Genomic DNA, 12218 nt, shown 5'->3' with positions numbered 1-12218 from the left:
GTTTCAGGAAATTTGTTGGGGTTGTTGGGCTAACATATAAAACATACTAAAGGTTTCCATTAAAATAATAGGAAATTTTTTCCTGGTTACATTTGAACAAAAACGGCTTCATTTTTACAAATGGATTCCTGACCTTAAGCAGGAGACACCTTTACATATAGTATCACATTTACTTTGTTTTACATAGAATGTCACTAAAGTTTACCACAACCCATTTAGGCATCATTGTCTTTTACAAATAATGAAACTAAAACTGAGAGATTAAATAACTTACCCAATGTCACACAGCTCATGAGCGGGGGAGATCAGAATCCAATTCAATAGCCTTTGAATTTTTCACTATATAGTAGGACCATAGTTCAACTAATCAGGTATTTATTGAGTTTCTAACTGTGCATAACATTTGGTGTTAGGCATTAGAGGGGCACATAATGATGCCTACTTCTTGCATCACTACAGTTTACAATCTAGTAGAAGGCAAGTGCACACATTGTTCTATTTAAGAGTCTAAGAGGAAACAGGAAGGTGAAAAATGGCAAATATTTATGCAAACAGGAGTTTTACAGGCCATCTTGAAGGGCAGTGTATTTAATACAGGACTAGAAGGGTACAGATATTGCAGAGAGGTTTGATATGAACTAGGGCATAAAGGGTAGGCCATCGCAAGCACAGATTACAATGTGGACAAAGGCATGGAAAAAGTGACAGCATATGCAGAGAGATGTAGGTAGGGAAAGCCTTGAAGGTACAGTAGAAAACAAGTATACATGATACTTGTTAAAGGTAGCAAGGATAAGTCAGGAAGACTACTACAGAGGGGCTGTGTAGTAGGAGAGGGAGATGGGGCTCAACTCCTAATATAATAAGAACAAGTAGAGATATAAAGGCAAGGAGCAGGGTGGGGGTCAGTAGAAAATTACTAAGAGGAAACATCAGGGGTAAGGAGAATTCTGGCTAAATCAATTTGACAGAAGTTTTTTCTGTAGTCAGGCTAGGGTGATAAGACATGAAGGGTGAGGGATAAAGAGTTTGATCATATATCAAGGGTAGAGGATTTTTGCTAAACTGACCCACCAGAATTCATGCTAATACTAGTCTAAATGGGCCAAGGACAGAGCCTAAGGTCAGGGACTAGTTAGAAAGAGGACTCAGAGAAGGCTGACTCACGTTTGGTCAAAGAAGAGTGCTATGGTCTGAATATTTATGTTCCCTCAAAATGTATATGTTGAAATCCTAACCCCCCAAATTGGTGGTATTAGGAGGTGGAGCCCTTGGAAGGTGATTAGGTCATGAGGGTGGCACCCTCATGAATGGGATTAATGCCTTTTATTTCAGATTTTTTGTGACTATTATTATTATTTTCATTGAAATATAGTTGGTATACAATATAAGCTACAGCTGTACAATATAGTCATTTGTGATTTTTAAAGGTTATACTCCATTTATAGTTATCATAAAATATTAGCTATAGTCCCTGTGCTGTACAGTATATCCTTGTAGCTTATTTTATACATAATAGTTTGTACCTCTTAATCCCCTACCCTCTCCCCTTCCCTCTCCCCACAGGTAACCACCAGTTTGTTCACCACATCTGTAAGTCTGTTTCTTTCTCGTTATATTCACTTGTTGGTTGTATTTTTTAGATTCCACAAATTCCTTCATGAATGGGATCAATGTCTTTTAAAAGAGGCTCCAGAGAGCTCACTAGCCCCCTTCCACCATGTGAGGACACAGCAAGAAGGTTCTGGCTATGAATCAGGAAGAGGGCTTTCACCAGAATGAGACCATGCTGCTATCTTGATCTTGGACTTCAGGCCTCCATAACATTACAAAATAAAGTTCTGTTGTTTATAAGCTACCCAGTCTGTGGCATTTTGTTACAGCAGCCAGAATGAAAAAAGACGGAGAGAGAATCTTTGCCAGAGGCAATTCCTTCCTCCCTTCCTCCCTCTGGCCTTTCTTCCTTACTTTACTTATTTCACTCTCCAACGCATATTCATTTAGTATCTACTTTAAGGAACTGAATAGATGGAAAACACAGGTTGAGCTATAAAGATCACTATTCTTATAGTATACAGTTTATTGGAGGAAGAGATAAGCGTCTGTGACAGAGCATGACATGCACAATTTTATTTTAGATAAACTGGTCAGGAAGACCTTTCCATGGAAGTGACATTTAAACTGAAGTTTGAAAGATGAAAATGTAGTAATGTTGGCAAATCTAGAGTGATTTTTGTAAGGACTTACTACACATTTTACTTTATTCTATATGCAATAAGTTGTCAAATGTGTTTGAAGATAGAGGATGCATTCTAATAGTGTGGATAAGAGCTTGCATTTAGCCTGAATATTAAAGAGGCCCCAGGAAATCCGACCATAAGGAAACCCAAACTCTGCTCCCAATACAAATGCTACTTTTTAAAAAACTTTCACCCTTTGGTCAACCTACTGTCCATTGAATTTGTTGAGGTTTGTGGATATTAAGACTTAAGCAAGAGAGGCAACTTGATTATAGTACAGTAGTTTGAATTTAAGCAAAATGGTATGCCTGAAATGTAGGGGCCTTTTTGTAATGTAATTTGAAAATGTGGTGAGTTTCTTTGAATAGGCAACCCAGACTGACCATTCAGTGACTCTCCATAAGAGCGACTACAACACCCAATTAGCACCATAAAAGGGAGAGTCGACATGACAGAGATGTGAGGTGACCATTTTTACCCACACCACACGCTGCCATTGTGGTTACACCTACTGGTGTAAATACTTGGTGAAAGAGGCGGTGCACCTCCCTGTGTCTGCAGGCTACTGAACAAAATCACCAACCTCCCTTCAATAGGAGCATATAAAATTCTAGGCCTGGAGAAGAACAAGTAATAAAGGAACTATTTACTCTCCCCTGAGTTCATTATCCTCTTCTCTTCTCCCTACTGGGTCGAAGGAAGGCAGAAGATAGCATTAAAGCTCATTTTCAGGGTCTGCATGTTCAGTTGTACAGGTGGTGCACTGCATATTTATAGGAGTGTCATTCACTTTCTTCTTTACATGAATGGTGCCCCCTGGGAATTTTAGAGGGCACAACCTGTGAATCTGTATACGGCAGGCCTGCTTAATTTGGTTTTGCTCATATATTGTGAGCTTTTGTGTTGCTTATTCATTTTGTGTTCTCTGTGTTCATTTGTTTTGAGAAACAAACCTGATATCCGTTTCATCCTTGGAACCGTAAAATTCATCTTTAAATATATCTATATAGGTAACAAACAGAATATTATTTATGTATATGTAAGTTTATTTATTTATTACAATAATCTAGGATGTAAGACTTTACAAATAATCAAATGTGCAGAAATATGAACTAACTTGCTTGTGAATAACAGACCTAGAGCATGCCTCAGAGAAAGTGTGTAAAATGGCTCAAAACTAGAGAAAACATAGAAGCAAACTAACCACTGACACGGCACTAATAGAAAAGCTATCAAAAGTCTAAATCTGAGCAGAACCAGGAAGAAAGGAAATCATAAGAGGGATGAGACCTTGCTAAATAAATACGTTTTTATTTCCATAATTAGAGGTAAGCATAGGAAGAGATGAAACTAATTCCTAGTGTCAAGCCTATGTAAGTGGAAAGGGTGTGATTTCAATTAACGAGAATTTCGTGTTTAGATTCAAAACAAGTATTTGTGTCAAAGAACCAATTCCAGTAGATTCCATGAGACATGCATATTTAGATTCATTTTTCTGCATCAATGCTTTCAAGCTTTTAACCCATCCTTCTGGTGGGAAAGAAAAAGACATAAATATATGAAATATCTTATCAAGCTTTAATTATGTTTACTTCTTGATTTAAAATTACTCTTTATTAAGTTAAAACGAAGATATTCTAGACTAACTCCAAAGCAGAATTGAAATGGCACACGAAAATGATCAAACATGATTCAAGCATCTCATTTAACTGAGATTTTACTACGTTTGTGTAATGATGTCTGATATTGTGTTTTCATTAAACATAACAGAGTAGAGCGAAACAGGGAGAGTCATCCTATAGACCTTGTTGGAATCTAAACATATTATCTATTACTGTAACTTTGAGAAAATCACTTAATTTGCATCAGCCTCCATGCCTTTATCTCTGAGAATAGTAATACCTATCTTGCATGGGGCTTGAGATCAAATAAGTTAAAACACAAGCAGAGTGTCTAGCAATTACAGTTGCTCGGTAAACAGCTCTTAATATTACCAATGGTCTCTGATGTGGGAAAACTATTACATAATAAAAAGATCCTTAATCGGGTATCTTTAAAATCAGGCTGAATGCAAAGAACTTCAGATTTTATGTCCTCCCTTTTTTAATTTTTACCCAGAGAATAATGCAATTCAGAAAACAGAGGGAGAGATTAATTTACACTTCAACTGAAAAGTCATCATTATAAGATTTTTTTCATCATGTGCTATAGTACATTAAATATAACCATAAAATCTTTGTTATCTCTCTATTGAAAGGTAGAATGTGGTGTCCCTCTTCTTGAATATGGGTTGATCCAGTGGCTTATTCAATCAACAGAATGCAAGAGAAAAGGTGTTCTTGCACTTGTGAGGTTAAGTCATAGGAAGACTTACAGATTCCAGCCAAGTCTCTTGAGATGTTTACTTTGGGTAAAGCCACTCACTATGTAAGAATTCAACTATTTTGAGATATCCAGGTTGCTAAGACTCCAAAACTACACCGAGAAATTTCATGCAGAAAGACAGAGACACAAGGAAAGCCAGCCCCAAATTTTTCAGCCTGTGCAGCCCAACTCAAGCCCCAGATTTGTGAATGAAGATGCCATCTTGGTTGGACATTTCAGCACCAAAAGATGTGACTCAAAGAAAACTTAGCCAGAACCAAGGCCCCAGACATATGACACCAGTCAAGTTGTCTAATCTATCTCCAATCATTCAAGCCACCACAGCTGAGGCCCAGTCATGATGGAGCAGAAATGAACCATCCCCAGTATTCTTTATCTTTATTCTTAGCTCACAAAGTCCTGACTATAACAACATGGTTTCTATTGTATCTACCACTGCATTTTGGAATGGTTTGTTATACTGCAATAGGTATCTGGAATATATGTCTTGATCATTTCTTACAGTTCTAAATCCACAGAACTCCTTTTACCCATATTCAGGGAGAATACTATCTCTTGCTTATTTTCAGTCTCCCTTTGAGTCATAGAATCTGTTCAGAAGCTTCCTTGGACAGAGTCAGTAAAAGAAAACTCTTGATTACAAAACTCCATCATTACAACCAGGATAAAAGAACAGCCAAATCCGCTCACACACACCCCATTTTTTCACCACATCATAAACAATGGATTGGCCAAATTTTTAAGTGCTTGACTCTGATTGAAAGTAAGCAGCTTTCCATCTTCAACCTCTTCCCCTCCAACTCAACTTAGAGTGATGCTCTAGTCAACCTCAGGACTTCCTGATGCATCTCCCATATCTGAAATGAGAAGTGAAGAAAAAACATCTTCAGAAGACTTCTGATATCAAGACAAGGGATAGAACAAAGGCCAAAGCAGCAATATTGCCATCCAGAAGAAAAACTACTGAACCTACACTGCAATATTCAGAAGGAAAGTCAAGACATGAGAGAACTAAGTGTAAAGCACAGCTGTATTGGTGGCTTCTATTTAAATAATCAAGGTCAATAAGTAGGTCTCTGGGATGATGATCCCTATACCCTGTTACTTGCACCAGAATTGGGACATAACCAGGAACAAATAGTTCAGGAAGCTAGAGTCATTGACACTGAGAGCCAACTACAGGGAACACCAAACATCCGGGGCTATTAGTTCATGTGCTTCTGTACCTAAATTTGGAAAGACTGTAAGACTTTCTGAATCTTCAGGTAACTTGCATACTATTCTAATCATAAGCAATCATGCTCCCTCTTAAGCTAAACCATACAACTTCAGAATCAGGTGTTACTTCTTATTGGTACCACTGTCCACTAAGCAAAGACAGAAATACAGAAGTAATCCTGACCCCTGCCTTTCCCTCATATATTCCCCCTCCCCACTTTTCCCTCTTTCCCATATATTACTAGGTTTAATCAGTTCTGCTGCCTAGAGATCTGTTAAAGTCCTTCATTTTAATCATATTCCTTTGCCCTGATTCAGATCCTTGTCATCACTAGCCTAAGCTGTCCTCTATCTATTTCTGCCCCTCCCATCTGAACTGTTGCCCTTCATATTCATCCTCAACACTACTATCAATATTATTTCTAAATTGCAAATTTGACCATCAACTGTCTAAAGACTTCAACATCTTTCCATTGCACTAATGATAAAGTCCAACTTCTAAACATGTCATAAAGGTCTCCATTTTTTGACCTTGCTCTGCCAATTTAACTAATGTCTTTTTTTAGTAATTAAAATCTACTATCCTTGTTGTTTTATGAGTGTTAGCAGTGGCTGTTCTCACTTTTGAAAATATTTCCCCCTTTCATTCACTTAGAAAACTCCTGTTCATCCTTTAAACCCCAAATGCAGTGAAACCGATTTTCTCTCTCACTCAAATCACTTTCTCCTCAAAACTGTAATTTTACCTCTGTGTAGCTCAATTGTTTGTTATACTCTAATGACAACAGATTCTTAAATATACTCATCTTTGTATCTTAATATCCGATAACATGACTGACATTTAACAAACGCTGAACATACTTGACACTTGAATTGATTGAATTGAATTAAACTGAATCAATCACTCTCAAGAACACTAACGATTGTTAGGGTTTCCTGCATCAAGAGTACAAATCACGCTGAATTTTCATAATACTGCTAGTTTTGATTGAGGCACAGCAAACAAGTTTACAACAGAGTTCCCCTGTGAAAAGAATAACTTCAGTAAAAGATAACAAATACACTCAGAAGTCCATAAAGGAGGCAGGGTAGCCTAGGGGATTCTGTTCTCATCCAAAGTCTTGCTGAGATTTGATTCAGGGGGAAAGATTGATTTTTCTAGCTTAAGTTAAACAAGGCATGGAACAAATGTCAAAAGCAGGACATAGACTTAGATTCTTCACCGTCAAACCAGTAAAGTTACCATCCTTCCATCTCCTTGAGAACAAACAAGAAAGCCTGCTGTGGACCGTGAACAAAACAACAACTGTGAATTTACACAGCTCCTTCAACTTCTAAGCTGTGTACTGAGAGTGAATTAGAGGTCTCCTCCAGATAGCATTGCAAATGAGCGTTATTTTATTTTCACCAAGCCTTTCAGGTGATACATGCGACAAAATCAGCAAAGTCAGTACTCACTGTGGCAGACAAAGTAACTATTATGTATCTGTCTTAAAAGTTCCTGTGATGTTCTGGCTAGTTTTGCTTAAGTACTATTTATAATATTTATGAGAAAGGAGGACAAAAATGAACCTGATGCTTTTGTGGAGAAGGAATTCCCTGGCTGAGCAGAAAAGGCTGCCAAAGTTTTGGTGTTTCTTGTTTGTTTGAAACAAGACTGAAGGACCATATAATGCAAGATGAAGCCATTAACAGTTAAAAGGGAGAGGACACACTAAAGAGACTCAGCCAGGGCCCTGGTAAATTATCAAAAATTGTGGGCTTTCTTAGTGAGAGTCTAGGATTTGAGAAATTCATGAGAAAAGGCGGAGGTCCCTGGGCACCTGAAAATGAGAATTGCTGCATTGAACTAGGCTGACTTTGGCATGGCATTTTGAAGAAGGCAGTCATATGGAATGTAACGAATAAATAGAGCATATCAGAGCCTGAAAACCTGAGAATAGGCTCCTGTGGGTGAAACGAGGTGAAGCACGGTGCTTGGTACACTATAAACCCTCAGTAACATTGGCTGGTTGTGAATGAAATGAAACCTAACCTGAATCCAGTCCCTACTCGGTAACAGCGGGGAAGATAATGGGTGCCTAGGCAACGTCTAGCAAGTTCTGGGCTAGAGGCGGCTCCCAACTGTTGCGTCACCAGGGGCCACAGAACTGAGTCGGGAAGGGAGAAGGGAGGAATCTGTGCGGAGGGTCATCCGACTGAGTCGGAACCGGACACTCTGGCAGGAAGTAGAAAGCGAAGAAAACGAAACGACCACTGGTGAATTTCAACACCACGTCGTGAATTTCAGATAATTTTCCACTTGTTTATTCAGGTGGAAAACTCGGATTCCAACGATGAAGGAGATGGAGTTTCGGCCCAACACATAAGTCAAACGGACCGATTGGTTCGGGAAGAAGATTTCTCCAGGTTCGTAAATAATCTGAGTGAAGAAGATTACGAACTTATGAGAGACAACAATCTTCTAGGCATTCCAGGTGAAAGTACGGAAGAAGAGTTGCTGAGAAGACTTCAGCTAATTAAAGAAAACGCCCCACAAGACTCAGATGAAAATACAGGTATATTCTGCTTTTGGAGGGAATCGGATGGGATGAATAAGGAACTTCATAATAGGAAATAGTAACTTCATAATAGTAAATAGTAAATTATACAGAAGTGACTTACATTAATTTGGTAAGTAACTTCTCATAAAAAGAACTGGCATTTACTTGATTTTTGGTGAGCATGTCAAGGTCTGTTTGTTTGTTTTCCTGATTCACATCTGGGTTATTTTAATTGGGAAACAGTGCAAAGTAGCCTATTTGTATTTTTCTTGGTTTTCTACCTCAACTGAAAGTCCCTCCTACTTCCTGAATTATTTTTTCTACATAGACATGTAAAAAAAGCAAACAGAAATATTCTCCACTGGGGACAATTGTGCTTTCTTCAACACCTGGGGACATTTGACAATGGCTAGAGATATTTTTGGTTGTCACAGGGGAGGCGTGGGTGTTACTAGCATCTAGTGGGCAGAGGCCAGGGATGCTGCCAAATATCCCACAATGCACAGGATAGCTCCCCAAAACAAAGAATTGTCCAGCACCAAAATGTCAATAGTGCTAAGGCTGAGAAACCCTGCTCGGACCTCAGGTCTGGTGCCTTCCCTTCCAGTGTGAAGTAGAGGATTTTGCTGTCTAATGAAGAAGATACTATAATACTTTGGCTCTTGAATATGGTCTTATATGTACCATGCTAGGTTCAGTCTATTCATTTGATCTGACCTTCAATTTAATGTCAATTAAAAATCTTGGTAACATTAAGAAGTATTCAAAATGCAAACACTTTTAAACCTATAAAACTTGTTTATGTTTGGGCAATAACCTTATATTTTAAAACAGCTTATCTATTATCAAAAGCACATAAGTGAAGAGCCTACAAGTAGTCATGTTGGAGACTAATGAAAATTAGACAATAATGTAAATTGAACTAAACTACTAGCATTGCACCTTAACTGGTGTTTACCTTGTTTAATTGCATTAGTGTTTTGACAGTGGACTGAAAAAAAAGTCTCTTGACATTCCTCTGACAGTGGTACACAGGGCTGTGTATATGATGAAATACTGAAACATAGACTTCCTCCGGATTCCCTTTTTAAAAAATTCTCTAAGTTTATCTAGGATTAGCTCACTCTTTTTGGATGGAATCGAAACTTTTCTACCTTTACTTATAAATCTACACAGTGCAGTTTATAAAATATTAACTCTATAAATGTGAAATCAGTTTAAAATATCTGAGTATTTAAGTTCTCATTTTTTTGTTTTTGAAACAAAGTTTCAGAGTGCTATTTTATGATGGTTCTAATTTTGGTAGTTCTTTTATGCACCCTCCCCATTTTTTTTGTTAACAGACAGAGGAGACTCTTCAGATGACGTGTCTAGTGGTGACTCTCTAATAGACTGGCTTAACTGTTCTGGACAAACTGAAAATATGACAAGTGGACAAAGAGAAAACCAATCTTGGAGAGAAGAGAGCCAAATTAATCCTAAAAGTGATCAGTTCATATTCAGTTTAGAAATAAATGCTAACCTTGATAATGGGAGTCCAAATCCAGAGAATGAATATGTAGCATCTGCAAGACTTCCCAGAAGAGAAAATATGGAAGACAGCCAAAGGCAAGTGGAAAGTCCACAATCTGAATCAATATTTACAAGACCATCTATGTCTGAACAAGATACAACTGAAACATTAATGGAATTCCCACCTACCACAAGTCAGAGACGAGCAAGAAGTAGGAGCCCAGAGTATCGGAGAACCAGAGCAAGAATTGAAAGTTGGTCGCCTCCACGTTCACTTAGGGAAATTGTACAAAGACTTAATCATAGTATACCCTCTCAGAATTTTGAGCAGACTCTGCTAAGTGAGAATGCGAGATTTTCTAGAACTGAGCACCAAGAAATATTGACACAGCAAATGACTGGATTTGAGTTGCAAAATAGCGGTCTTATTGAAACTTCTAGAACAAGGAATGCCGTTCATGGAGAAAATTCTCCAGATACAACCAGCAGTGGTGAATCTTGGGGAATGAGGGAAATATATCCAACCATACCCTTCAATCTTGAAGTAGGACAAGTTCATTCTGGAGCATATTCTCAGAGAGACAGCAGAGCTAGTAGAACTCAGTTAACATCTGAGACACCAAACAACACTGTCACTTCTGAAAGTGAACGAGGACTGAGGCATATGTATTCACATTCTGAGCAGGCAGGTGTGAGAGCTTATGTCAATACCATTAGAAATCCTATTTGCAGAATGTTAAATACTAGCTTAAATGATACAACATCTGTTCCAACTCAGAGCACGTTAAGGCAGACAATGACAGAATTTAGTAACTCAAATAACCTTATGGACAGTGACAGTAATTTAGAGCATAGTGTCTCACCTCCAAGTCAAAACATGGAATGGCTAGAGTCACCTAATGGTAGTAGTAGTGGTACATTTGGTTCTGATTCAAATGCTAGCTATGATACCCATTCAAGTTCCACACTGAGTTGGCATTCAAGCCCCAATTGTACGTCTAGTTCCAGTTCTAGTCCTATTTCTGGTTCCAGCTCAAGTGATGAAAATTCAGGAATTAGCTCACGGATGTTTGAAGGCAGTGAAGAAACAAACTTATCATCAGAGACCAGCCAAGGGGTTAGACAGATTAGCCTAATAATATATGATGAAAGTGACTCTGGGTCCTCCCATAATCTGCAAACTACAGGACTCACCAAAGCACAGATTGACAGCTTGGCTGTAAGATCTTTTGGTGAAAATGATGCACTAAAAGCCTGTAGCATTTGCCTTACAGAGTACACAGAAAACAGCAAGCTTCGCATACTACCTTGCTCCCATGAATATCACATTCACTGCATTGATCGCTGGCTGTCTGAGAACTCTACGTGTCCGATTTGTCGTAGGCAAGTAGTGGATTCCAATGAGAGTGAAAATCCTGATCGATGAATTCTCAGCTATATAAAGTGTTATAGGGCTTCCCTGGTGGCACAGGGCTTGAGAGTCGGCCTGCCGATGCAGGGGACTGACAATAAAAATTAATTTCACACCATAGCAGTTCACTGAATTTCAATAAAAACTTAGCATGTGCACTGGGTTGGGATGTTCCTGATTCCATGGGAGAAATATCTTAATATGATATAATGAATCTAGATAGATCCTAGTAGTATTATCTCGTCATGTAAATCCCAGACATCTCTTAGCCCTGTTCAATCCTGGTTGTGCATGCAAAGAAACAGAAACCCAACCAAATATCAATAATTAAGAAGCCATTTAAGACTACATTAGAGTCATTCACATAAAGAAGTCATGTTACATTCCTAGAATGCCATAAAAAGCTTTGAAACCCTTCTCTTCCTATCTCTCTCCACAGCAGTTTATCCCACCTCCCTAACACTACCTTAACGTTTCGCCTATTCCCCACTACCAATGTATCAGTCAGTTCTAGCTAAAAACTGATGGCACACTTTAAAAGAGTGATGGAATAGCATTTAATGAAGAGACTAAAGTGTGTAAAGAATGAAGGGAAACCAAGAGATGATGAAGTACCTTGAGGCTAGCAGCTGTGAGAAGCCAGTATTATAACCACTAGGTTTGAAGGGGCATAGAGAGATAGCAGTTCCTGCAACCCAGAATGTCTTCGAGTTATAGGAGAAGCCCACCCAACAAGAGATGTAACCTTAGAAAATGGCATCCACTGCCAACCTAAAGTTTGGAAGGGGGCAGATCATGGAAATAAATACCCTTGCCTTCTTTCCTCCTGACTTCTAATCACTTATCAGTAGTTCATATTAACCAAACCCAACCTGAAGACACAGAGAGACTGGTCCATGAAGCTGATAA

At 38.5% G+C, this 12218-nt stretch overlaps 1 protein-coding gene across 1 annotated transcript; it reads left to right on the top strand.

The window, feature by feature from the left end:
- Window positions 1–767: 767 nt before the first annotated feature.
- Window positions 768–11324, top strand: LOC309807175 (E3 ubiquitin-protein ligase RLIM-like; the record flags this gene model as incomplete). The annotated part of the gene is made up of 3 exons (XM_082626490.1): window positions 768–827; window positions 8158–8401; window positions 9730–11324. The coding sequence occupies 3 exons, from the start codon at window positions 768–770 to the stop codon at window positions 11322–11324; spliced, it is 1899 nt and encodes a 632-aa protein (XP_082482616.1).
- Between the last annotated feature and the right edge of the window lie 894 nt (window positions 11325–12218).

Source organism: Mesoplodon mirus (assembly GCF_964341445.2).
Source record: "Mesoplodon mirus genome assembly, chromosome: 1".
Taxonomy (NCBI): domain Eukaryota; kingdom Metazoa; phylum Chordata; class Mammalia; order Artiodactyla; family Ziphiidae; genus Mesoplodon; species Mesoplodon mirus.
The sequence above is the reverse complement of the archived record's forward strand: the minus strand, read 5'-3'. Positions and strand labels throughout refer to the sequence as shown.